The sequence below is a fragment of the Solea solea genome, chromosome 10, assembly GCF_958295425.1.
Source record: "Solea solea chromosome 10, fSolSol10.1, whole genome shotgun sequence".
In the NCBI taxonomy this organism is placed as follows: Eukaryota; Metazoa; Chordata; class Actinopteri; order Pleuronectiformes; family Soleidae; genus Solea; species Solea solea.
The window spans coordinates 4,969,350-4,981,794 of record NC_081143.1 but is presented as its reverse complement, the minus strand read 5'-3'; the positions used below and the strand labels follow the sequence as shown (position 1 = coordinate 4,981,794).

The 12,445-nt window shown below is 39.3% G+C and overlaps 1 protein-coding gene across 2 annotated transcripts in view; it reads left to right on the top strand.

Moving 5' to 3' along the window:
* The window catches only part of tbck (TBC1 domain containing kinase), a 32,782-nt gene that overhangs the window by 1,048 nt on the left and 19,289 nt on the right, over positions 1–12,445 (top strand). For both annotated transcript variants that reach the window (XM_058639875.1, XM_058639874.1), the window contains exons 3-21: positions 1,086–1,158; positions 1,438–1,552; positions 1,673–1,746; positions 2,325–2,466; positions 2,578–2,638; positions 2,732–2,793; positions 3,484–3,545; positions 3,874–4,022; positions 4,661–4,799; positions 4,897–4,996; positions 5,650–5,699; positions 5,814–5,943; positions 6,077–6,175; positions 6,255–6,317; positions 7,278–7,404; positions 7,587–7,637; positions 7,720–7,803; positions 8,579–8,664; positions 10,354–10,390. In XM_058639875.1, the coding sequence (XP_058495858.1) occupies positions 1,086–1,158; positions 1,438–1,552; positions 1,673–1,746; positions 2,325–2,466; positions 2,578–2,638; positions 2,732–2,793; positions 3,484–3,545; positions 3,874–4,022; positions 4,661–4,799; positions 4,897–4,996; positions 5,650–5,699; positions 5,814–5,943; positions 6,077–6,175; positions 6,255–6,317; positions 7,278–7,404; positions 7,587–7,637; positions 7,720–7,803; positions 8,579–8,664; positions 10,354–10,390 (1,704 nt within the window). The remainder of the gene's footprint in view (positions 1–1,085; positions 1,159–1,437; positions 1,553–1,672; positions 1,747–2,324; positions 2,467–2,577; positions 2,639–2,731; positions 2,794–3,483; positions 3,546–3,873; positions 4,023–4,660; positions 4,800–4,896; positions 4,997–5,649; positions 5,700–5,813; positions 5,944–6,076; positions 6,176–6,254; positions 6,318–7,277; positions 7,405–7,586; positions 7,638–7,719; positions 7,804–8,578; positions 8,665–10,353; positions 10,391–12,445) is intronic.

Below are 12,445 nucleotides of genomic sequence, written 5' to 3'. Positions count from 1 at the left end.
GTCAGCCGCTGTGCTCGTCTTACGTGATGAGCAAACTCTGGATGATGTCTGGACCCCAATGCTTTAGACATCATCCAAAGTTCCTGTTTGAAAACAGCTATAGAAACAATCCTTCCAATTATAATAAACATATTTCAAAACAATTGTACAAAGAGTTTATAAAATAAAATAAAACAACAGTACAAACATCTTACAAATAGTAAGAGCAGTAATATTAATGAGTTGTTAGTTATTTTAATAACTTTAATGAGAGTCACTTCAGTGGTGTGCCAGGCACAGAAGCCACACTGAAATGAAAAGCAAACAGTTTTGACTCATGGAGGAGACTGATACAAGAGTGGTTGGACTATGGTATGTTTAAAACTTTTTGGGGACTACACAAGAAGAGAGGGAACTGTTTCAAATGAAATGAAATAAAATGAAGGATGTGCAGACCTACAACATAAAATACATCTTTTAAAAACCAAGTAGGCACGATATCAAGGGAGCAGGTAGATGATTTCCTGTGAGCTACTGTTCTCTTGATGATAGAGGGAGAGAGAGAGAGAGAGAGAGAGAGAGAGAGAGAAACTCAAAATTGGACAGTACAGCAGAATGCTCATGAGAAATGCCAATATCCATGGAGATATCTGATTCTGAATCCTTATACTTTCAATTTTCTGGGGAGAACATCCAAACTCCATCCTGAAGGTCACGGTCAAAACTGGAACTTTGCTGTGAAGCACTGGCGCTAACCACCACACCACCACCCCTGTCCTTGCATTTAATATTTAATTTTCAATATGTTATATTTTTACATACTCTGCCTTTTTATTTATGTAGGCCAAACAGATTTATTTTCCTAGCACTTGACTCTGATCTTGTTTTACCCAGTTTCACCTTGTTGCTTGTTAAAGCTGTGGCTTATTATATGACATTATATTATATGTCTGTTGCACATGCATTATATAAAATTTTGGATTTACTAAAGGTGTTGCACTGCATATTTTTTTGCATTCATCACTCTAGCCCATTAGTTTAATGTTAAGTCTGTTATGCTTAATTAGCTGCATTTTCTAATTTTGGTGTCTTTTTGTTGTTTTTAGAGCGACTGATTGTTGTCGCTGAACACTATGAAAGCTGTTTAAGTGATTTCCAAAAACAGGGGAAAACTGCCTGGTGAGTTTGTAATTACAAGTATTTGGAACTTCTTTTACTTTTACTCATAAGCTGTAATTGTCAAACAACCTGCCGTTGATACAGATATTATATCTGTGCATATGTATTAATGGTATACAAAAAACTTGCCATCTGCTGGCTGAGGTTAGGTTTGCATTTTAAGAACAGTTTATAGAGTCTTTCCTCATTCTCACCTGTTTTAAGTATCTCTTCATCTGGATTCGTCACAATTTGACCCTGAAAATGTCTGACACACAGTTGTCTGTCTGTTTCCATTAGTCCAGAGCAGGTGCTGCAGGTCGCCTTTGAGATCCTTGAAGGTTTGGACTTCATGAACAAACATGGTATGGTGCACAGAGCCCTCAGTGCACAAAATGTGCTGATGGACTGCAAGGTACTGTATCTATCGCATTGACCTGTTTTATATTTGTCTGAATGTATTTTTGGTTAAAAGAAAAAGTGCAAATTACTTCAGTGCAATGCTGTCATTCTAAGATGGATTTTCTCTTTACAGGGGAATGTCAAGCTGGCAAAGTTTGGCCTTTATCACATGACTGATCATGGGGCTGATGTGGATTTTCCCATTGGGTACATCTCTTTCTCCTCATTTATCACAGAGAAAGGTTCATTAGTGCTTCTCTGGAACTCTTCAACTGGTTTGACTGAGCTATGTGAGCTGTCTGTTGGAGGTCAAAGGTTCACCTGTATCTCTTTGATGTTACAAAGGCAGTTTGACCATAACATTTAACCATAATTGCCCATCATTTTTCATCGAAACCAGGTTTCGAGGCATGGACATAGCTTCCTAGTTGAGGGACTGTAACATATTGGTGGACTTTTATCTAAATCCAAAGGCCATTGTGTTCCACCAAGTATGCTCTCTGCCTAATATTCTTTTGCAGATTGATCGCACATGCCCATGAGTTCCTCCAAGACATCTGGATGGAAAATGTGATGAACATAATAAACAGTTTTGGCTAATTATTTTTAGGAATGACTTTGTATGCTTCACCTAAAGTGAACAATGACAGCACATTACATAGTTATTCACTTGGTTATTGTATAACTTTGATCTCTTTAGATCACTGCAGTAAACTAGGAATCTACAATTAGTATTATTAATTGGCTAAGTAAAGTGCTTAACTGCTATGTGATCTTAACCTCAGGTACCCATCATACCTTGCACCAGAGGTGATTGCTCAAGGCTCCTTTCACCCCAGTGACCCATCTCATGATGACACTCCTCTGCCCTCAGGACCCAAGTCTGACGTTTGGTCTCTTGGGGTGTTGCTCTTTGAACTGTGTGCCGTAAGAATCCTTCATGAACCACTTCATAAAAGATGTTGCTTTTAGGATTTTGCCTAAATTCATGCCGTATCATTTTCACCTTAAAACGTAATGCCATGAATGTTTTCACAGGGTCGACGACTGCTGCAGACTATTGATGTAAGCGAGAGACTGAAATTCATTCTGACCTTGGGTGAGTGACCGGGGGATCAGTGTTTTAAGCACTTAGCACTCTGCACTGAGGCTAAATTACTGTAGACTTACAGAGTGACATTGTCTTTCCAAGGTTGCATGGATGACATCGTCACCGTCCTTGCTGAGGAACATGGGTGCCTGGATGCAATTAAGGTAGTAGAAGTAACAGCGAGTACCATAGTCACACACTGCAGCCTCCAAAATGACTGATATAATAATGAAAAAAGCTACGTCAGATAACAACCACATCCCAACACACAACACAAAGCAAACTGAACTTTAACCTTTATGAAACCTGGATTCAGACTCTTGTATTAGACCTTATGAACATTAGCTCAGTGTATCTAATAAACTGGCAACTGTGTATATAAAGCGACCCCTGAGCTCAGGTTCAGATACCTACATTGTACTTTTGTCACAGTCTTTCTTGAAATGAATTAAATATTCTCTAAAGAAAGATAGATTTACAGATTTAGGTCAGGAACTATCGGATCTATTTAAAAAAATAAAAGACATACTTACTTTTCTTGACACCTTTCTTTACTGAATAATATGGTTGCTACTCAAAAGTGTTCATATTTGATACTCCGGCCTGGAATTAATAGATTTTGTAGCAGTCTCTAAATTGTTTGTCAGTTGAAGTCAAAGTAATTTCAATATTTTACAGTAAGTCAAGTGTTGAAATGTATTCACACACAGATGCCCTACCATTTTTCATTTTTGTATAAACACTTTCAAATCTTTCTTGGCCTTTTGAGATAATTAGAATTCTGAAAGAGTCCTATGCTTGTTGTTTGTACTGCAGCTAATAAAGTATTTATATGTTTTTTTTTTTTTTTACAGGCGCTGCCCGATAATGTTCTGGAGTTATTAAGAAAATGCTTGACCTTTCTTCCTTCCAAAAGGTAAATACACTCTCTACTGGATGTCTCATTGTGTTTAGTTTCCAAAACACTGTGGTCACGCGTGTACCGCAGCATATTATGAATGATTTAACCAGTGGGTGAGATGATGCAGACGCCAGTTGTTTGCTGACTCTTTGACTTGAGGTTTAATATAATAATTCTGTTTTTTACAAGAGGTAATGAGGTCATTTGGACTCAGCTGGAATTGGCTCCAGCCCCCCGTGACCCTCATGTGGAGGATAAAGTGGTAGACAATGAGTGAGTGAGGTTTTTACAAGATTGCAGCTTAAAGGCTGTGTGTGTCTGCTTATCCTTCTGTGTACTCCAGACCAACCCCCGCAGAGCTGTTGGAAGACCCTGTGTTCACTTTGGTTTCATACCTCCATACGCCCTTCCTGAGGCCCATTAGTCTCTTCTCGTCCTCCCTCCGTTGTGCACATCTGGAGCTTCCAGAGGACATCAGTGAGCTTTGCAAAGGTCTGCACCAACTACTCTTCATCAAACTTTTACCAAATAACAAAGCATCTTTAAAACATCATCAGGGCCATAAATTAGGATGTATTAAGCATTTGAGTGCTGTGTGGGACAAAGACGTTGTCATGGTTGGCATTTTACACCTTATTGATGCTAAAAGTTCACATTCAAGCCACAGAAGACGCAGTAGATCTGCTGTAATCCTCTGAAATATTCTTTCCATTGCTACAAACCTGTAATACATATTATGTCCAGCCTATCCAACAGGAAACGCTTAGAAAGGGTTAGAAAACGAGTGGCACACAGAGACAATCTTGCAGATTGTTGCTACATTGAGCACTGGGTCTCATTCACCAACTCTTCCTCTAAAACACACAGATGTTACTGTGTTTTCCTCAATTCTACAGTTGTATAATATTAGGATTAAATTTACGGTCATATTTTATCATTTATAGTATATCGTCCTTTTGATTAAGAGAACATTTAAGATGTTTGTTTTCAACATTGTAGGCAACATTCACTCTTTCAGATTTCTTTAAATGTACAGTAAATATAACTGCTACCATATGACTAATCATTGAGAATGTATGGCAGCTGCTGTTACATGCTACAGTGTTATGGTTTTGTGTGTTTGCCGTTAGACGACGATGACAACTACCTATCTGAGCGAGCCATATATGAGGTGTACCATCTGTGGTGTCTGGCTGGGGGAGACCTGGAGAAGGAGCTGACCAATAAGGGGATCATACAGTCCAAACCTCCAATCTGCACACTGCCCAAGTACATCAAACGCATACATAATCACGAATAAAGGTAATTTCGCTCTCAGTTGTAGTAAAAATGTGCTATCGTGTTTGTTTTTGCTTTTCCCATGTAGTTTTGTCCTGGAAGATGGGGAGTCATTTGGCCAGGGCAGGGATCGGAGTTTCTTGCTCGATGACACTACCGTCACACTGTCTCTGTGCCAACTCAGAAATGTAAGACGACATTAAAAATGTACATTACGCAACATTGTGTAAATGATGATATTGTGCATAAAGTTGAATTGATCCTCTGCATTAGTTACTGAGTTGATTTAAAGAATACATCAATGTTGCAAATACATAATTTATTGATTACTTAGTTACCATTTATTATCATTTTTAAGAAAAAAAAACAAACAAGCATTTGATGGTTCATTTGCGGAGGAATGTTTATTTCCTTGTCTTACATCACTGTAAACAGATTTTGGATTTTAGTCTGATGACTAAAGCGAAACAAAACATTTTAGACACATCACCATGGCCACCAACGACAATTGTCCTTGGTTTTGGAAAGTTTATAGCCCAAAGAGTCAATTGATTAATACATGAATAAAGGAAAGTCGAATTAGTGGAGTCCCAAAAAATAATTATCAACTGTTAGTTCTTTAGTTCATGCTTTTATGAACCTTTTAACACAATTTAGTACAAAGTTAAAATACAACTTAATCAACATGACACTTATTTGCCTAAACATTATTTGTGGTGCTTATGCTTGTTTATCACACTTGATAAAACTGGGCCATGGACAACACCAGATCTGATCAATCCGTTCAATAAATGATTATGTGTAATTTTTTTTAACACAAGCTTCTCTCTGCCTTATCAAGAGACTGAAGGATGTTGCAGGAGAAGCCTATTACCCTCTGCTGGAAGATGAGTAAGCAATCCCCATCCATTACTTGTCCCCTGTCACTATTTTTCACCTCAACCAATCATTTATTCTTGTTGGTTTGGGTAATGTCATATTCCCCTTCACTGTTCCCTCCCGCAGACAGTCAAATCTGCCCCAGTCCAACAGCAGCAATGAGCTGTCGACCACCGTCACGCTGCCACTCATCATCCGCGAGAGAGACACCGAGTACCAACTCATCCGCATCATCCTCTTCGACAGGCTGCTCAAGGTCAAAATGCAAATCCCTCCACGCACAAGATGAGTCACACGTTTACGCGCAGCACAGGAGATGCCACACACACATGGACATGTGTGTGTATTATTGTTGAATTAAAACTGAGTGATGTAATCTTTGTCATTAGGCCTATCCATACAAGAAGAACCTAGTGTGGAAAGAGGCAAGGGTGGATATTCCTCCTCTTGTTCGAGGACTAGCGTGGGCTGCACTGCTGGGCATTGAGGTACAAGATGAATCATATGTTGTGTGTTGGAAAAATGGTTTTAATTTTGTGTGGACACTTACTCAAAGTTTTCACACAGGGAGACATTCAGGCCAAATATGACACCATAGACAAGGATACTCCCATTCCGACCGACAGACAGGTATGTTTTTTGTTTGTTTGTTTGTTTGTTTTTTAGCAGTCATGTTAAGTCACACAGTTTTAGGGTTAACTGAAAATGTGTCTGTCCAGTATCATAGACATAAGCTAATTTAAAAACCAACATCTGATAAATGTACACATTTATTCCTGTTAACCCTTAGTGCTGATGCCGCATGGATCTGTGCCGCAGGTGCAGCCATGGTTATTTGCCATGGGAATAATACACAACTCCTTATATGGACATCCTGGGTGTGTGTGTTTATAGGTCACATATTCAGGCTTTAAAAAATGTGGGGGGGTTTGCTTCTTATGTGTTGTTGAGTCAAAGTTATGATTCGATTTTATATTGCATCTTTAGTAGTGATAGTGCAGAAGTCACAAAAATACAGCGTTTTTATTTTATTTTTGTTCATAAAAACAAGCCAAGTGAACTTCGACGTTTATCCAAATTTCACAAATGCAATCCAATTTTGAACATTGTGTGGACTTTTTGCTCAGGTGTGTTTATATAGTTGGTGAAAATGTAAGAAATGTTTCATCAGGATATAAAAAAAGGATATAAGACACTCTATATTGTACATTCTTATACCCTCTGTATATACTGTATGTTTAAACATAGTAATGGAGAAAAGCAGCCAAAATGTGTTCTTAGGGTTAAAGACTATTTTTTATAATTTTTTACTGACTAAAAAAGATTAAAGATCGGTGGTATTGTTAAATCTGATAAATGTTTTGTATTATAAAATCTTTTTTGGTACTGTCACACTGTCTCTGCATTCTGGAAGGGACGTTCAGGAAACGTGTATTAGAATGAAATGATGTTACAGACAGTTACATGATACAGTTGACAACTTTTCTAGGAAAGATTTTTATTTTTAGAACAGAGCTGGAGGGTGGATATTTATACAGTATATAACTTCCTGTTGAATTTTCTAATCAGATATTATGTTATCTTGGACAGATCGAGGTGGACATCCCACGCTGCCACCAGTATGATGAGCTGCTGTCATCTCCTCAGGGCCATATCAAGTTCAGGCGTGTGTTGAAAGCCTGGGTGGTCTCCCACCCTGACCTGGTCTACTGGCAGGGTTAGTGTCTCCCCTGTGTCAGTCTCTCCTACTATCAATCATTTTTATGTCTTTTTTTTTTTCCTTTTCAATATTCACTAGTTTCCATTGTGCTTCACAAGACTGAACACTAGATGGTGATCACGCCGTGTCTTCTAAACTGCCGTTGTAACTTAACTGCTTTATTAATATTATCATTACAGGTTTGGACTCTCTTTGTGCCCCGTTCCTGTACCTGAATTTCAACAATGAAGGTAAGACTCTGAACGTGCTGAATATTGTAGATTAGTTGTATTTCTGCTCTACCTTCATTAACATATGTCTCATTCTTTACAGCACTGGCATATGCCTGCATGTCTTCGTTCATCCCTAAATACTTGTACAATTTTTTCCTGAAGGACAACTCCCATGTCATCCAAGGTGAGATATACAGTTTATTGTGAGTGGAATAGAGCTGCGAGTGTTTTATTGTGATTTACACATTGAATCATTGATCCCCCCCCCCCACGCTGTTTGTTATATCAATTGCACCCTCTGCTTCCCTTCTCCATCCCATCCACTTCCACTTCTAACATAGTCAAGTGCCACTGCAAATTAATTAATGAGCATTGAACATGGTCAGAGCATTGAACTAAGTTCCTCAGCTCACTGTTGATTAAATCTTGCCGCCGCGTTGTTCGTATGCTGTGAAAACTAATTTCAGTCTGTCTTAATGGAGTTTGCAGCTGAGCCACATCATTTGCAGATAGAAACAAATGAAACCGCAAAAGCCTGCAGACAAAATGTCAGAAGCAATAGTTACATGACTGATAAACAGTTACACAATGCACCTCTTGAGCTCTGTGGGGAACGTGGCTATTATCATTTCTTTCCGCTGCTAGATGCCCTGAAGCAGGCGCGCTAATGTCTGTCTATCTGGTCAGAGCTTTTTTCGTTGAACTACAGTGTGAAGAATGGCATTAACACATGATTATGCTGCATTGGGTTTCCATTTGGACACGCACAGTAGTTTTACATTTTCGCGTTTGCACAGTCTGCACAGTTGTAAACATTTGAGTCTAAAAGTTTCCTGTTTTATTTAAAAAAAAAAAACCTTTTCATTGTTTCATTTTTCATTCCTTTTTTTTGTTTGTTTGTTACCAAGTTAAACTCTAGATTTTATGTTGACCTTTTTCCTCTCTTGCCTGTGTTTCAGAGTACTTGACTGTTTTCTCACAAATGATTGCCTTCCATGACCCAGAGCTCAGCAACCATCTAAATGAGATTGGCTTCATTCCAGATGTAAGTTATCAAGTGTGCGATTGCCCTGCCATACTAACCACAATAAACGGTAGTGGGAGACATAGCGGGATAACACATTTGTCGTTTATTGCAAGTTTACCTTCGATGAAAAGTCAAAGAGAGTTAGAAATTGTTCCAGTTTTCTGGCCCCGCACCAGGAGCAAAGTAAATCACTATTCGTAGAAAACTATGGGTATCTTTTCATTGTCACTGATATTTGTTGTTGTATATCTTCCTTTCCAGAGTTTGTGGCCAGGGTCAGCTTCTCCCTATAGTCCACTGATGATGATTTATACAAAGGCTAATGTCTGCCAGGCACACTTAATGATTGTCAGACTTACCTTATTTTTCTTACCCTGTACCACATCTTCCCGCCCTTTATCCCTCCTTCTCACAGCTCTGCTCAAACAGTGACAAGGTTAAAGTATCCACTGTCTCTCTAGGGTTTCAGTTAGTGTGCTGATGAATATGGGTCAGCTGTAGAGCCGCTTCTGGGACATTACCCAATGAAAAGTTTTTGCTAACACAAACTTGCTATGTTGGCTCCCGAGAGAAAAGCATGATCCTATGATGCTGATTTGCCTCTTACTGTAGTGCCAGCACTGACTTGCCTATCAGAGGAAACCTCTTAAGCCTGTTTTTATTGTTAGACCAGGCTAATATTAGAATAAGCTTTGTTGATACAGCTTTCATCTTTGATGTCGATCCTAGTAATTAGACTTTACAGGCCCTAAATCCCCATTTTCCTCTGAACGTCAGAGAACACTCTGAACTGTTTTTTTTCTTTACTCAGGCTTTTAAATCTGTCTGACTCTGAAATGCATCAGATTTAAAATAAATGTGTTCCAAATCATAGCTAGATTAATACCTCTATGTCTTTATAGAAAAAGACCAATCTAATGCAAGTGTTCCAAACCATGAATAATCTGGTAGAGAGGTGGTGGTGGTGGTGGTGGTGGTCAAGGTCTATTCTCCAGTAATGCCATGGGGAAAGAGTCAGATTGCAAGCCAGTAGTTTAATTTAGGCCTTTTTCAATTTGGCCACATCTCCTCTCCTGAGCCTGCCATTTACACCTACACTAATCCAATCTGGCTGGACTTGCAGTGTTGCTGCTGTGCTGTCCAGATTGAGTCTTTAACTCGGAGTGTGCTGGCTTTCTCTCCTGCTCATCAATCCTGGGCACAGAAGAGGTCCCATCACCAGCTCCTCTGCATTTAGCAGACAGTTTACATCCAGACCCTTTGCTGCTTTGCTGCTTACAAAGTCGCAGCAACTGTGACCAACAATTGGCAGGTGTTGGAACAAGTGGCTAACGGTGTGTGTGTTTGTGTGTGTGTGGTCTTTCAGTGGTATGCATTTTCTGCAGGGGAAGTATGAAACAGAGAGTACAATGAGAAGAAACAGTGAAGGCAAGACTGACACAATAAACTTCATTGTTTGTTTTCTCCCCACTGGGAAATAACAAAACCAAAAACCATTTGCTCTTTATTGTCATTTCTGTTCCTCAGAGGCCATAGACATGTAGAGCCATGTGTGCTGGTTTTTAAAGACAGAAATCCCTCTAGTGATGAAGACATTCGTTCATCTAATTCGAGTGCTTGACTTACTAAGCATTACATAAAAATAGACACTACATCAGTTCATAATATGGTGTAGCTTACGTTCTTTTCTTTTTTTCCCCCTTACAGCTTTATGCGATTCCATGGTTCCTGACGATGTTTACACGTAAGTTGTTTCTCCTTGCTCTCACAATGTGGATGTGATGTGTCACTGACTGTGCATAATTCAAAAAACCTTGATATGGTATTTTAGGATAGAGTCACAATAAAAGTGGCTGGAAGGGTGTTTTTTTTTCTCTTTGTGACCTTTATTACAGCTGCTAATTCATTCTATTCCTGGACGAATGGGGGAAAGACTCAAATGCTCAGTTCTGCATCATCTCAAATTTCTACCTGTGCATTAAGCTGCTCATACCACAAACATTACAAATATTTTTTGGGAGTAAAAATCTCACAATTTAGGACTATATCACTATTTTTTTCTCCAGCATTTGGAGGATGGACTGCTTGGCTCCTGCTTAGCTTATCTCTTACATGACTCATGAAAAAATACAGTCACAAATTCACATTCACCACTATATTTATGTACACACATCATTAAATCTAGTTTTAATATCTGAAATGGTATAAAGCTGGTAAGCTGAACTCAAATATAGCGTACTTGTCATTAAGATTCTGCTTATACAGTGGAGGAAACTCACTGATTTTGTAAGTTTGCCCACTAACAAACAAATTAAAGGTCTATACTTTTAATGGTAGGTTTATTTTAACAGTGAGAGACAGAATACCAAAAACAAAAATCATATTTAAAAAAAGATACAAATTTATTTGCATTTCATTGAGTGAAATAAGTATTTGATCCCCTACCAACAATAAAGGATTCTGGCTCCCACAGACTAGTCCTCTCACTTAAAGTGAGAGGAATAAAGTAATCTCAACTTGTTACCTGTATAAAAGACACCTGTTACAGAATGAATCAATCAGACACCAACCTCTCCATCATGGGCAAGACCAAATACACTAAGGACATCAGGGACAAGATTGTAGAGCTGCACAAGGCCGGAATGGGCTACAAGACCATTGGCAAGAAGCTGGATGAGAAGGAGACAACTGTTGGTGCGAAACATAAAATGACTGTGGTCTCCATCGGTCTGGGGCTCCACGCAAAGGTGAGGGATCAGCCCAGAACTACACGGGAGGGGCTTGTTAATGATCTCAAGGCAGCTGGGACCACATTTAAGAAAGGAAAACGGGTAAAACACTGATAACACTTGGTAACACACTATGCCGTAATGGATTCAAATCCAGCAGCGCCCGTAAGGTGCCCCTGCTCATGATGGCACATGCACAGGCCCGTCTGAAGTTTGCCAATGAACACCTGAATGATTTAGATAATGATTGGGAGAAGGTGATGTGGTCAAGTGAGATCAAAATCGAGCTCTTTGGAATCAATTCGACTCACTGTGTTTGGAGGAGGAGGAATTCAGACTATGACCCCAGGAACATCATCCCCACTGTCAAGCATGGAGGTGGAAGCATTATGCTTCGGGGGTGTTTCTCTGCTAAGGGGACAGGTCAACTTCACTGCATCGAGGGAAAGATAGATGGGGCCTTGTACCGTGAAATCCTGGGTGACAAACTCCTTCTCTCAGCCAGGAAACATAAAATGGGTCGTGGATGGGTCTTCCAGCAAAACATATAGCCACGGCATAACGAAGGGGTGGAGAGGCCTGGAGAGGCCTGGCCAGTCTCTGGGACCTTAATTCTATAGAAAATCTGTGGAGGGAGCTGAAGCTTCGAGTTGCCAAGCGACAGCCTCAAAACCTTAAGGATTTCTGCAAAGAGGAGTGGTCCAAAATTCCTCCTGAGATGTGTGCAAACCTGGTGATCAACTACAAGAAACGTCTGACCTCTGAACTTGCCAACAAGGGTTTCTCCACCAAGAACTTAGTGATGTTTTGATAGGGGGTCACATACTTATTTCACTCATTGAATTGCAAAATAATTTAAATCTTTTGATTTATGTGATTTTCTGGGTTTTCTTTTTGATATTCTGTCTCTATCTGTTAAAATAAACCTCCAATTTAAAGTATAGACCGTTGATTTGTTTGTCAGTGGGTGAACTTACAAAAACAGCGAGGGATCGAATACTTATTTCAGCAACTGTATGTTGATATATTATTCATTTAACGAAACAAGACTTTAAGAACATTAACATTCC